This window comes from Tigriopus californicus, chromosome 11 (assembly GCF_007210705.1).
Source record: "Tigriopus californicus strain San Diego chromosome 11, Tcal_SD_v2.1, whole genome shotgun sequence".
NCBI lineage: Eukaryota > Metazoa > Arthropoda > Copepoda > Harpacticoida > Harpacticidae > Tigriopus > Tigriopus californicus.
Genome location: NC_081450.1, coordinates 7,258,692 through 7,273,833, shown reverse-complemented (window position 1 = coordinate 7,273,833; position 15,142 = coordinate 7,258,692). Strand labels below are relative to the sequence as shown.

At 42.0% G+C, this 15,142-nt stretch overlaps 1 protein-coding gene across 2 annotated transcripts in view; it reads right to left on the bottom strand.

Annotated features, from left to right (window-relative positions):
- Positions 1 to 15,142, bottom strand: part of LOC131890906 (uncharacterized) — a 24,431-nt gene that overhangs the window by 5,636 nt on the left and 3,653 nt on the right. For both annotated transcript variants that reach the window (XR_009374352.1, XM_059240355.1), the window contains exons 2-3: positions 1,863 to 2,039; positions 1,348 to 1,563 (exon numbers count right to left, since the gene is read on the bottom strand). Coding sequence is in view for 1 of the 2 variants with exons in the window: in XM_059240355.1 (XP_059096338.1) it covers positions 1,348 to 1,563; positions 1,863 to 2,039 (393 nt within the window). In the remaining variant the exon portion in view is untranslated. The remainder of the gene's footprint in view (positions 1 to 1,347; positions 1,564 to 1,862; positions 2,040 to 15,142) is intronic.

The following is a 15,142-nucleotide window of genomic DNA, read 5'->3' as shown; positions in this document are numbered from 1 at the left end:
AAAAAAGGCGGAAAATTAGAGAGATATCAGTTTTGTTACCAACCCAGTAATGCAGGGTTGGGATGATCATTAAGGGACCAGGTTGGTGTTAGTGTGGTCTCCTGGGGAACGCATTGGGAAATCCTACGTGGTTTAACCATGAACTTGAGAGATGAGTTGGAACTCTTACAATGGTTCCTCCGTTCCAACGGGTAGACGTCTACTCGTATTAATCATCAGATGAGCGAGGCGAGGGCAAGAAAACGCAGCTACCCACCGCCACACACCATGGGGCAAAACGTATGAAAAGGGCGCTGGCAAATAGAGCCAATAACTCAAACGGCCTCAAAAGGGCTCATATCAGCTTTGTTTTTTTTAGGATTAAGACAACCGAGTTCTGAGGCAACCACTCGCTGGTTTGGACGGCGTGCATGAAACGCAAATTTGTATTGACTGAGGATTGAGTCAAAATTGAGAGGCATTATTCAGCCACATATATCAAACAATCTATCATGAATAAGTATAAAGACTAGGGTTTTTGAAAACATTACGTCTGACGTCCCGAAGATCAAGAACTGGTTCATGATTATATGAGGGTAGAAGTGGCAGATTTCAAGGGGGGTGAGAATAGTGGTAAGAGTTGGGAAAAGGGATTATTACGAACGCGCAGTAGTATTTGTCGACAAATTGGCCGCCAACTCGATTTCTCACCTCGAGTAGTAGATTTATTTTTCTCTTGCTCACAGTTTGTTTTGCCTTGAAACTGACAAATGACTCTCAAAGAAGTGGGGAAACTAAATGGGTAATGTTCCTTCCCTCCTCACTCCTCCTCTTCAACTTCTTTCAACTTCGTCCTCTGCCCCATCATCACCATCATCGTGTTGTGGGTCCGAAAGCCTTCCTTCCCTTTTAAGTCGTAAACTTGCCTTAATTGCAAGAAAAAATAACCTTGAAAACTCTCGAGGGACGAGTCTTCCGCCCACCAAGAGCGCTTTCAAATGATCAATTCACTTCTGTTTGACTCAGGGATGATTTGTGCTCAGAAGCAGTCGATTCCATTTGAGATCCTTTCAGGAAAGTTTTCCAAATTACATAAAAGATAGAATCAATTTGAAATTTCGGTGGAGGGAATCGACAGAAGTGAGGCCATTGTGGTAGGTAGAAAAAAGCGGGCCCGTTTTCCAGACAGTTCTTGTCAAGATTGGTTGGTTTGGCTCTCGCTTAAGCCAAAAGAAGTCAAGAGCCCCTTTCATATTCAAAATGAAAAGGAAATCTGCTTGTATGTGGGGTTATTCTCTATTCAGAGGGGAACATGAACGACAACAGAAGAAAGAAGAGTTACACTCGTAATACAAAAAGACTGCTTACCCAATGAGCATCCCGCATCACATTCGCCCCAAAAGTTCTCCACCATGTTCCCATCGCTATCCACGAGTGTAGCACACCAGGAAAATTCGGTATCCACGGACGTGCACGTGTCAAAGGAATCGCCGTTGTACGTGAAGGGGAAGACGCATTCGACGGCCTTGTTCTTGCAGAACGAAGACACGGGACTGTAGGCCGGATCACTGAAGTTCAATGGAGCTGCAAGATAAGAGCAATGAATGGTACATGATTGGATCAATTGTCACATCCACGCTCACTCCACCGAAGCTGAGTGTATAATATTGATAGACACACGTTGCCACTCCGAACCAGGAACATTAACTAGATCCAAAGCATTCCCTATTACTAATGGTGGTGTGAACGAAACACCAGGTTGAAGTTTTTTTAAAAATATGGAGCAGACATTGGTAAGAAGAAATCTGCACAATTGTTGCCAGCTGGCAGCATGCTTTGAGTGAACACAAGACCATAACTAAAAAAGAGGGCTAATTTATTACCTTCGTCTTCAAAGCATCCCTCGCCACAGACACTCCAACTCCATCGATCCGAGTTTTCAGAGGGCGTGGTCCGGCAAACCAGTTCGGCACTGTTCTCATGGGGCACACACGTATTGTGCTCCTCGCCTTCCAACTCAAACGGGAAATCACATCTGTTGGAAACCACATTACACGCACCTGGAACCAAAGGAAAAGTAGAGTATAATTCTGTGCCTCACATTTGGAACGAGATTGAGCTAATATAGTAGTGTGGGCATGGAAATGTGTTTTCATAATCCCACGCATTTCCTGGATCTCAATTAGCTTGATGTTGTTTGCTCACCGGGGTCAGGAGGCAAGAAAGAAAATTGTGAATGCTTCGCAATCCTACTTCCGTAATCTTCTACGGGGATTAGACGGAAATGATATGGCTAAGCTGGAAGGGATACATGAAAGTACAGTGCACCCAAGGCAAAGGACAAACTGATCCCGTGCCAACCAGAGGCAACACATACGAGTCCTCAGTCAAAATTGCTTTCTTTCGTATCTATTGCAGGCGACGCCAAGCCCAAATGATGTGTCTCATTATTATTTAAGAAATTGCACTACAAAAAGTGGGCCAAAAAATTATGGGAACGTAAAATGGAATGCCCATGAATTAAGACTCCCTTAAGCCAATAAGCAATACCTGGTTCAGCTTTTCGAGTCTCAAAACAACAGTTGGCTTGCTTCCGAATATCTAGGATCAAAGTTTCTTATTTTTGGAACAAATCCCAGAGTAGCAATCTTTTCCTACAATAATTTAGAAATGGTGCTGGGACGCAACGTATCGTGGTTCAAAGGGAAAGCCCACTTTCGACACGACCAAGTATCATCAATGTTCCACCTTTCCCACATTGGAACAATTACTCCGGGCAGGCTTGTGCGCTTTCTAGGGCAATGTCATTGACAGAATGAGGCCCGACCAAGCCACAATGCCTTAGCTTTCGAGTCTTTCCTCTTCAGCAAGGCCTTAATGAATGAGAACAAGAGCGACGGACGCACCAATCAAAACTTCTTGGATATCCAATTTAAGCACACGGTGCAAGGTGTGAGATACCGGGTGAGATGAGAAACAATTTGCTCACATTTCGATGAAAGATGAGCCATTTAAAGCCACATAACCCAGTAGCTGTTTATCAAATTTTCCCATTGTTTTGAAAACCTATTAAATAGACTGCCTTTTAGACTCTTCCGAGGTGCATTATGAAAGTGTTCTTTGCACGTTAACTGACTCAAACATGGGGAAAGTTTTGCACAGTACTAAACCAATGGCAGAATGTTTTCAAAAGTTTGAATCTCAAAATCAGCCACATCCATCCGGATCGCACCTTGAGCAACGAGAGGACAAAATGTAAGCTGTGCACTTTTGTTGGTTTGGGCTTCCACAAAGGTTACCTGCTATATCGTATTGGTAGAGCATCCACTTTTCAATTTTGCGAATTCTGATTCGATCTCAGGCTTGCCAAGTACTAGCACACAATCATTATCTTTCGCATCGTGGCTTTTGGAGCAACGCAGTATAACAACACTAATGTATACTATAGTAAGATGAATAATGTTATTGAATGAAACACTGTTTTCGGCGAGTTCACACTTACTTCCAATATATACTTCTATTTCCGAGGTTATGCTATGACAATAATTAGGACAGAGTCAATGGGCCTAGGTAAGCATTGTAGGTGATTTTAAAAGCGAGCTAACCAAGGAGGAATTTTCTTCAAAATGTGCTAAATTTGTATTGAAGAAAAGAAAACCGTTTTTGTTCTTTTGGATGCCAGGTAAGTGTGGGGTCTAAATGTTTTGATTGAATTGCTAATCACAGAATTCTTATATCGCTTGCCATTGGAGTGCGCTTTTCGTTGGCAATCTAGGAATCCCATTTAGTTTCTCCACCTAGCAATAAAGTAGTCCACATACGTACATGTCAGTCGTATCAAATCATCAGGCCTCTGGCAATCGATCAGCGTTCCTTTGAGATGCTCTGAATGTGTACCATGTTTAAACCTCGGTATGTGGGATATTCAAACTAAACATCAATCCATCCCTAAGCTCTTGAACTACCCAGAATGAAAAAAAACACCACTTTAAGTATCGTAAAAAAAAATACTGGCAAACAGAACCAAAGATCAAGCCCAACAAAGAGAGGAAAAATTAGGAGCACTTTCAGAGTTGTGGTCCACATCCCCAATGTTCCAATCCCCATGTCAAATATCTAATCTTGATGTGAAAGGAATCAAGTGGGAGAAGCTTTTGTTCCAATCTCCTGAGGTCTTGCCGCCCTCTAAAGACCTAAAAAGAAACATCCCATCCTTTTTCTGGAGCATGTGGCCACCGGTTCTGAAAACGTTCCAGACTCCCCTTAAATAATGGTATATCGGAGAATTTATTCAGGCACGACCATTATTGAGATGAATGTCATGGCCAGGTGTGCATGAGTGTCCGTCTGCCCCGTCGATTCGATGGACAACGAACTCACCACCCACTCCTGCGGAATGCGGGCAGTCGTGAGCACTCTTATCCCAGGTTGTAAAAAAGTTTACTCTAATTCAACCTGTCACATTTGCGAACGTCAGGGTAGAGTTTTAAGACTTTATACGAAAACTGGTAGACCTCTTGGATGAACAAGAGTGGATGAGTGGGCTGACTGACTACCCTCCTTCCTTCCTTTGGGAATAGGGAAAGTTTCTCCCTTCATTCCCTTCATATTATACAACATAAACACATGAATGCCGAAGTATGTAGTAGTAGTAGGTAGATCTTCTATCTTATAAAGGGGAAGATTCATCCCCCCCTCATATCTAGAGGTTGAATTTACGGTAAGTAGGCCGACCAGGATTCTTTTTTCCTTTCCCCGAACACAAACAGAATGATCAGGTGGATGGAACTAACAAAAAATTGAGCATCGGAAGGACCAAATTTCTTATTCGTAGGATCTATTCAACCCGTGAGCGTATTCGTACAGTGCTAATGGTATAATTAGACCCCTTTCCTAATCCTCACTATACTTTCGTCCCCATCTCCATTTAATGGAATTTCTGCTCTCTATTCGGTTCCACCATTCCTCGGCAACTCGAGCTTTTTCAACTTGCATTCCACGCGGCGTACAGTATACTCGTACGAGTACTACTGTATTTACAATACGCGTACATAGAGTATTGTGCTCCTCAATTTCGTCTAGGAGGATTTATGGCTCAAAGGACAAAATGGTAAGCGCGCTACTAACACTGGGCAATAAGTCACTGTTCACTTTCAGGGGGAATTTAGGGAAGCAAAAACGAACACATTGATGAAGAAGTATCCACAATGTATGTTTCCAGAGAGGGCCAGTTTGTTCCCCCTTACAATCCGATGGGCCATGGCGGTTCTTGGATATAATTATAGTGGTAGAGGTACTACTAATACTATTATCTTTGTCACCTTAGACTCAAGGAAACTGGTGTCCCCACTTTCTAAAGCAGTTTCGGACAAGCCACAGCACAAGAATTCGAGCAGAAGACGACAACGCTCTTTTGACATCGTAATGAGTCGGAACATCATCTGCTCAAGGATGAAGACGATGATTTTGCCCCCAAACGACTGACTCGAAATCACTTTGGCGTACTACTTCTAGCTCTTCCTTGAACCCACTGGAGATGAGAGACGACGAAGAATGAAGGGAGATTTAGCCTTGGGAAATGTCAAATGCTCGTCCCTTTTCGTCTTAAGAACTCTCCACAAAACGAGGAACATTACAGGAGCATAACCTTCCGAGGCTTTGCCCGAGGGTGGTGGCCCCGAGTCACATCACACGAGACGAGAGATGAGGTGTTTACAACTCAGTTTCGTAAACAGCACCTCCCTTCTTAAATCCAATGAAAATGTCATGCATCAGAGGGATGCATCTGCTTTCTCCTTGCTCGATTTTGTGATTTTCTTCAATTTGTCGAAAGCGTGCATTCATTTCAAGTCTGCTCGCAAAAACGCGGTGAGCCAAAAACGGAAAGGGCGGATTGTGGCCAAAATATGGAAGAAGTTGTGAGTTGCTTCTGTCCTTTTTGGAGCTTAAAGTTTATAGCTCTAGTTGTAGATAAGAATGAAAGCTTAGCTTCTTTTCATGTTCGCTAGTCTTGGTCCATTTCACTTCCAGCTTTGCCAGATCCAACCAAAGACTGCGGAAAACCAAGCAGCCGTTCAACCCGAGTTGACTGCCACATTGAACGGTTTAGTACGGTATAGGCACAGAGCCCACGGCACACGGCGCAAGGGAGGATGAGGAATGGCTCCAGCACCGATGGCATGGCCATTAGAGGTTAGTCAGGCTTCAGTGAGAACTCTTGAGAGGTGTGGCAAAAAGGCATCAAGTCAATTCAGATTGGCCATGTTGTCAATGTAAAGCCGATGATAATGTTGGCAAATATAGGCCCATGCGAATGGTGAAAACGTGCATCTTCATACTCTGGTCAAGTCCCGAGTTTCTAGCTCTTTTTTACAAAATTCATTACGAAGACGCGTATATATTGTGCGCAATGAACTCGCATCAAATCAAGAAAGCATTGGGCATTCATCGATTTGAAAGCAGGGCCAATATTGTCTCCCCACAGCTAAAATTGTTTGGCTATCTTTCGCAAATTTTCTAAAACCGCAAGGGTCTGAGTGAAGGTGTGGTCGGAAAGGCTGGAGCCCTTGAAATAGATTGGCCACAAATTCTCATCACGTTATCAACAGGCCTACATAGAGCCTTCACAGAGCCTGCCTCGAGCCAAGCCAAGGTCGAATAGGTCAAGGGAGAAAGAGGAACAGAAAAGGGGAGGGAGAAAGGGAACCTGAAGGCAACGTCCGTTTTTGTGGCGACTTGAAGAACATCCCACAGATTTTAATCTCAATGGATCTCCCCCCTAAGGGCGGGCTCTTTTTGGCAGCATTTGTGCTAACTCAAAGTGAGGGACACTCGCGAGACTTCGTACTGATTCAATGCCGACGTTGACGTTTTTGACGATCTCGTGCATCAGACAAAAATCATGACAAGACGGAGCTTTCCCTTGACTTTGAAAATGGAGTTGAGTGGAACGCTGAGTTGAGACACTCATCAAAAGTTATTGCCGATTCGTTTAAACCCCGAGTGCGGGCAATTTCCTTCCAATCTTATCCACTCACTCACTCCCTCGCTCAACCAAACTCCTATCGTTCCCTGGAGGAATATTCCGCTCCAAAAAATACCAAATTGACATATTTCCACTCTTTTTGATCCGCAGTACACAACACACTGTAAGTCGAGTTTGCTTGACACTTTCGTCGGCGCACATTTTGGGTTGCCTCTAAACAGCTGCATGAAAACCGACAGACCAACTGCTTGGAAAGCAACTCAAAAGTAAGTGCCAACCCACCGAGATCCCCTCCCGGGGCGAACAAAATGAACAAAATACACCACACAACTTCGAAGTGAAAGGTTTGAGGCGAGGCAGAATGATAAAAGTGCCCACTTTCTCACGTAATCCCTTAAGTCAAACTCAAACAATGATATCGATCCACGGGGGAATGTGTGTTTATTCAGCCAGAACCTGGATAAATATCGAGTTTAGTGAAAGATTATGAACCTTCCCAAAGACATCATGCTTCTTTGCTCAAAGATCGGGGATCATAAATTGGCATCCGCTTCAAAGACGTTCAATGAAATGAAGAGGAACTCAACTCGTTCGTGATCTTTCAAATCTTTTAAACCAACCTCAGAAATGGAACTCAACAGAGTAACAATGGAGAATTGCAAACGGGTCTGCCAGGTTCCATGTGCAAGGAGAACCTAGTTCGTTGTTTTGAGTCGAATCTTTTATTAAAAACAAAATTCCGAACTTTCAGTTGCTCTCTTATCCATGACGACCCAGAAACTTTTAGCACGCCAAATCCGTCTTCATACACATACACAAGGTGAGCCATACGAGTTATGGCCATAAAATTCGCAGGTTCAAATCCATGTATAAGCCATGCTGCTGCCTAGAACGAACTGAGACGCATTCTCTTGCGCTTTCATTGACACATCAAGAGGAAAATTTGGCTCTTTGAATATGTAAATACAACCAAGAGCTCTTTTTCAGCTCCGATTCATATTTCCACCACTCATGAATAACAAAAGATGAAAGTGAAAGTTGTACAAAATAACTAAAACGCATCAGTGCTATTAGGTCCTAAAACTCCCAACTTCCAAACTGTCAACTGATCTTGTATTAATTATTTTTAGCGTGGTTACGAAACCAACGTACGCTGAAGCCCCTCAAGGCTTAAAGAATCCATTAGATGAAAGCCGAAGGCCAGATAACTGACAGAAGTGATTAACGATGGACAGCTCAGTTACTTCGTTGACAAATCCGACAATCAATCGAAAAGGTCTGGGTTTCATTCCTTGTTCAAGATGCTGGTTTCGACCGGGATTTTTGATAATATGCTAAATGGGAGCAAATGAAGATTAAGGATCGTATTCTGATTCTCGAGTCATTTTTTTCGCCAACCGCATGAGAAGGATCTCGTCTGTTTACATACAGTTTTTCCACTGAGGATCAGGCTCCCTCTCTCTCTCTCTCTCTCTATCCGCCCAAGCTTCCTCCTCACTCCAACAAGTCCGTTTAGTCGGATGGAGTTGGCTCCATTGGAGTTGCTCTTCTACCAAAATGATAGGCAAGGAAAAGAAGATCTCGGATAAGGAATAGGAACCTCTCGAGGGTAACCTTGCGTGTTTGCTTTGTAATGGAGAAACTTGGATGAAGATGAGCATAATACTTTGTTCCAACTGTATTGGACGAGAAAAACCGAATGGGAAACCGTTGGTTGATACAACATGGTGTTACTCTAGGTTGTATGTGGGAAAGGCTTCAGGATTTCTCCCTCTAGAGGCCTTTGTTGACATTAGATAAATGAGAAAGGACTTGAAGGACGTTAATTAACCTGCCAACGAGTCCTCGGAAGGACCCCTCGTCATTTATCATACCAATATTAAACTTCCATTGAGGACTACGAGCGCCAAATTTTATTCTGAACTTGGCCTGCCTTCAAAGAACTACGTATGATTTTAGTGCAAAGGCCCACTACTCACGGTCCACATTGAGCGGCAAGTCATTAGCGGTTCCATTCCCGTTATCAGGCTGACACGACGAGGAGTCTTGAGCTCGTTTGGCAACGAAACCAGCAATCATTACATTCTTCTTTTTCTTGCAAGGCTGATCTCCAGCCATTCAATTGCTTTTGAAGAAGCGAGTCCATATTCTACTTGAAAGCCACATCCTGGCATCTATTACTAGGCCGCACGAGACCAAAACGTTCTATAGATTAAGGAATTATTCATACTCTGGCCATGGATTTTACTGTGACTCGTTTCTAACCGACATTTCAGCAAAAAGATATTGGTATAATGAGTATGCAAAATTTGGCCGTAGTATATGCATGCTCACTAAAAGGATAGCTAGACCACCTGTTCTTGGCATGAGATTTCTAAGAACTTGCCAGGATCAAGGCCTCACATGGTTGTAGCTACCCGAGTCTAGACTGCATTGTCTGAAGGCATTAGATGATTAACTAAGTAAAAGGTGGGGCTCAAAGCATGATCCAGGGAAGACAGGCTACTAATGATTCATCGTCAAATTGTTGGCGGGTCTTTTTTCGCAAAGGTAACATTTAATTCATTCTAAACGGCCTAAGTACACTAACTACCCACCACATATAAAATCTAACGTTTACCTACACAAGCATTTCCATCTATGATTTGCTCAGGTTCAATCTTGTTTGTACGCTCGGAGTCAGTGATCTCGTAAATACAAGTTTATCATAGAGTTGATTTTGTTTGGCAAACATTTTGTATGGATATTCATGGTCTCAGGCACCTATAGAGGAAAGTTTGATCAAAGTCAATTCCATGAAAGCACAAGACAGCATTGTGTATTCTGTAGAGTTCCATTAAAAGAGGCCAAGTAAAAGTTCTGTTTGGGAACTGAGAGAAAGAAAGCAATTGGTTTAGCTATGCACACCATTTGGCTATGGCCATTGTGCAGGATCCCTTTATGGAAAGATCGTTCATTATAATTAATTCCCAACCTGATGCCGGAAAAAAATATCCAAGTGGAGTGCATTTAATCGCGACCTTGCGAGCAAAACATCTGTCACGTCTACATTGAAGACGACAAAGAAAAAATAACTCACCGCAGAATCCTTTGGCAACCCTTAAGGGACCATTCTCAGGTCAAGAATTGAAAACGGTAAACGGAATAGCGCCCTCTGTGAACAACTGCCAGCTTAAAGAAGTTTCTGTTTGTTTTGGACCTGACTCTGGCAAGGTCAGAAAGGATCGACTATTCTAATTGAGGTCATTTCTTTGTCCAGGAGGCCACTAGAACCAATATTTTGAGCTCCAGAAAAAACATATTAAACACGATGGTTAAAAAGTCCTATCAAGTTTGGAAAGAAATATCTAAACACATCAAGGCAAATTCTAGTTCGAAAAATCACTAGAAGCAACTTCGATCTTAATATAAATTTCTGTCAAACCATTACTAAGCTATATCATGCAAGTGAGTTTTTTATTTGAGCTAAAATTTCGCAAGTAATAACGTCAGTGGTTTCTTACGATTTTGTAGGGTTGTAAATTGCCAAGATGTGTTGTTGTATTTCCGTCAAAACAGAATCAGGCATTTGAATCACTGTGTACAGTATCTACAAGTTATTCTAAATCATGGCAGGCAGTAGTGGCCACAGATTTGTTTTGTTTGAGAGTATAACAAACAGATTGGTTTACGGATTTTAGGCATTGGTGGAAGTGCGCTAATCATATGGCAATAACATGAGAATCCTCATAAAATAGATTTCTATTTAAGACAAAAACCAAGACGATATTCTCCTGCAATATACATAGTCAATCGAAAATAGAACTTTCTGAATTGAAACTCAAATCTCCGAATCAATAAAGTGGTCTCACCCAATTGTTCAGAACCAGATCCGAGCATTTAGGGATTTGTGCCAAAGAGTGAAAAAAGTTTTGGGTCTAGCAAGAACTTTTTGTGTTCGGTTGGCGATGAGGAAAAGTATGAGCGCTTGATCATCACCACGAAGGACTTTTCCTTTGAATTCTGCAAGTTCCTAACTAACCCGAAAAAGTTATGAGCTTCCAATCTAGTTTAAAAAACCTCGGTGAAACGTCAAGATGATTAATCCCAGTCTTCATCAGAACGATCAATTCGATTCCATGAGCAGTCCTGCATTTGATACTCTTGGTGAAGAGATTTTTCTTACGAGAGTAAAAATTATGGGGAAGCGCACAAACGAACATACAGGTAAGTAGAGGTAAATAAGGAAAGTCTTGGTTATGGCAGAAAAGTGGGTGGGGCCAGATTGAATAACGCCCGTGTCAGCTCCTGTCTTTGGTGGAATTTGACTCTACGCCGAACCATGGCTTTTTTTAAATATGAACTGAGAACCGCCTTCTTTCGTAATATTGTCATGAAATAAGAATTCCAGGTTTTGCAATTAGAGCCAAGTCATTTTTATAAGAATTCATTGTTCAGTGATTTGTTTTAAAGTTATATCGTTAGAAGCTTTTGTAACTGACCGAGAGGAATACAACAATCAAAATTCATGTAGTCATTACTACATAGCTTTGATTGGTTACTAGCCCCAAATTTAAATTTCGAGAAGGGATGGCGTTGCATAAAGCATTCCTAAAAGTTCGAACGAAAAAAAATTCCAGGTGCCAACGCTTCTTAACTAGAGAGAAACCGTGGCAGACTGTGGAATGCCTGGATTTTAATATGTGTTATTTCCAGTGTGCAAGTGCTGAATGGCCGTGCGAGATTCATCAGTAAGCATCTAAATTCAATCAGAGAAAAACTTGGCAAATTCGAAAAAATAGCTTAATAGGATTTGTAAAAGTGTGGACTCAAAATTTTTAATTGCGTTTTTAATGAACACAAAATTGCCTCGTCGTCAAATATGAAATTGATTCACTTGATTTCCTAATTTAAAAAAGTACACTCATTTGTTCCAGCATGTTTTGGCGAAATGAAGCCTCGTCTTTCTGTGTGGAGTGGTGTAGGTGCTTTTGGAAGAAAGAGATTGTTGACAAGAAGTCAAATGCAAATGAATCCGGATTGAATATGTGACCTTGGTTATTGCGGAGTTGACCAGATTGGTTAATAAAAGTTGGGTGGAGAAAGTGAAAGCGACAAAGTTAAAAAAAGCTAAGAATGAAGTATCAAAAATGTTCGTCAATGGTGTTTAACAGAGCAGTAATAAATGACTAAATTCAGGGGAATGCAACACACCAATAACGAGAACCTAACTCAATAGATTTTGCTTGATTTCTTTGTCATTTTTTCAAACATTCGTTATATTGCTCTATGGAATGAATGCCCTCCTTTCTTTTTTTATTCGTATGACATATTTACCGACTTGTGTACCAGTTCTGTGCGAGGGTTATCATAATATGTTCTGCGACAATTGATCCACGAAATAGTTATTCCATATTGGTTTTCTGTTATCAGAGTATTTCATTTTTTTTAAGAAAGAGGCGGCCAAGGGCTTGTTTAATCTCTATCAATCCATAAGCAAATGGGCCACATTATAAGTTGCACTGAATACAATTGCTGCCTGCTTTTCTTTTGGAATGGCAACCTTAACGGTTAACGGTTCACCGAGGACAACCATGCATATCGGTTGAGGCCAGGGTAGACAAGTGCTGGTGTTTGTATTTGAGTCCCTACCCAGCAACCCTGAAATTGGCCAGACAAAATAGGAGAGAACAACACAACAACCAACGCCTGTCACGTTATGTTAGTTCGACGTCGTGTCATTGTCTCTCTCAACCAAGACGAACATTTACTCCATCCTTTCCTAAACCAACCAACACACTAACCAACCATCCAGGGCAAAACCAGCCGTCAAGTAGATCATTCGTCGAATGGAGCCTCTTTGCACAAGCCAGGTACTCCCAAATAGAACGAAGAGAGAAACAGGGGAACTTGAACTCTCCCCAGACAAGTGTGAAAGGTACTACTATCGAATTCATGAAAGGGAAATCTACAATACAGGTAGCAAGATTCAATAATGCATGATGACTATTGGTTCGATACTTGGGAGCCAATAATTGCATTAAATGGCACGAAGAAAAGAATGGAAAATTAACCACGACAACGGTGGTAGCGCGAATAATATGAGCAACAGTGGTAGATTCATTGATTTGGTGGCACTGCTTGCAGGAAATGTGCATTTTCTACACGCAAGCGAGAAAACGAAAGGTAATTCGTATGAACATCGCTCATTATGGCATGCACAAGCAGTGATTGTGAACAGGAAAGAAACAAGTGTGTACAAACACGCTGAAAAAAGAGGGAGACTTGAAGGGAGAAAGGGGGAGAAGAGTGTGAATCAGGTTGTAATCGTCACAAAAGCGAGCTAGATCCGTAGACATATAGGTGTGGTGGTGCTGGTTGGGCTACAGCGAACGAATGGATATAACTTCACAGCAGATGATGCAACGAGGGTGCTTTCTTTGAGGTGCCAGGTCATGTTTACAGTTGAGTTTCAGTTTGTTTTTGTTCTCGGAAGTCGGAATGCGGGAGCGACGTCGTAAGCAAAGGGAAGCAAGGGCTAAGGGTGAGCGAGGACGTCAATTCAGGGTAACTTTTTTTCATTTATTGCAGTCATCGTACAATTTACAATCGATTTTCATCGTGACTTCCTGCACGAGTGGTCGGGGGTGGATAATCGTGTCCGATGCCCGATGGCACGAGATTGGGGGACTAACATTGATGGATGGCTAGTTTGTATTCGACATTAACACAATCACCGGACAATCGATCACCTTTTGTTGTTTTACAATGAACCACTTTCTGACCACAAGAAATCTTTACATGGAATCCAATCGTTATGAAGTCGAGTGTTTTTTTGCTAGTCGGATCTTTGCATACTCTCTCTCTCTCTCTCTCTCTCTATTCATTAAAAATGGTGAGTGCAGTGCTCGCCTACTTGAGAACTCTTCAACCATTAAGGCTTGCTAATAAAATGGAGTTCAGATAGTTGAGACCCGCAAAAATAGGAATGGAAAACCGTTTGGGTAAATTTAAGATATGTTTGCAAGGGAGTTTGATCCCAAGATTCAAGATGGTAGAATTCTACAAAAAATGCCTCTACTAATGTGCAGCATTCTTTGTCAACTTTCTCTGCAATGGGAAGCATTCGATGGTAATCGCATGACAAGTTGAAAAGTCAAAAGCCAAAGGCTTAACATCAGGCGTTGGTGATTTTCCTTTCAATGATATTAGGACGATCCAAACCTAATTAAGTTACACGTTAACTCGTTGTAAAGTTCTTTGCCAATACAATTACATAGAAATGAACAGCGACCCAAACAAGAGAAACTAGGAGGCATTTGTGTACCAATTGTGCCTTCTCAGCGCACCACAAGCAAGCTAAGGGAAGGAAGCACTAAAACCCAAATAAAAATTTTATTATCATGAATTGGTTCAGGGGGGCTAAAAAGTATGAAGAATTTTCAACACATCCTTCCGGGTTGGATTGATTTCACAAGAGTCCAAAATTCAACATTGTGCATTTATTGTTATCAGTAGCAGTAAGACGTACTGATGTTATTCAGGCCAGCATAAGCTCTTCTCTGCATGCATCAGTGTGGACTGTGTACAAGTCCCATGTTGGTACTACTTAAAAATGGCAGAGTAACGCACCATGATTACGGGAACATCCCACTCTTGTACGAAATGTACATTATTACACAATGATCTGATATGACGACGAGCGTTTTTTGCCTCATATGACTTTGACGTATCCCGATTGAACACTAAGCCTTGTCGAGTGAGATAAATACTGTGAATGTGTGCGTGTGGATGCTCCTTCCCTGTTTCCAAAATACGAGAATCCCTACTTGAGCAGGGTGCATCAACCCTCACTTGAATTGTGTTTTGGCGTTGACTCTCAGTTTTCCCAATGCAGCTTCGCACCCAATGCAAAACGGAGTTGGAATACGTGAGGCAACAATGGCTCTTGCTGAAAAATGAATATTCACCACGCCAACAATTACGACGATGAATGGTTATATTCCGCCGTTTTGTTACAAGGGCTTACACCGTGCTGGCAAAGAGAGTTCCAACATAAATTGAATTCACGAGGTCTTTGAGTATTTCTGATCTTTTAAGGCAACAGGAATATCCGACACATATGATGACTGATGATTGTTGGTAGTAAATGCATGTACATAGAAGACTCGACTCTGTTGCTCAATGGGAGGGGGGGGG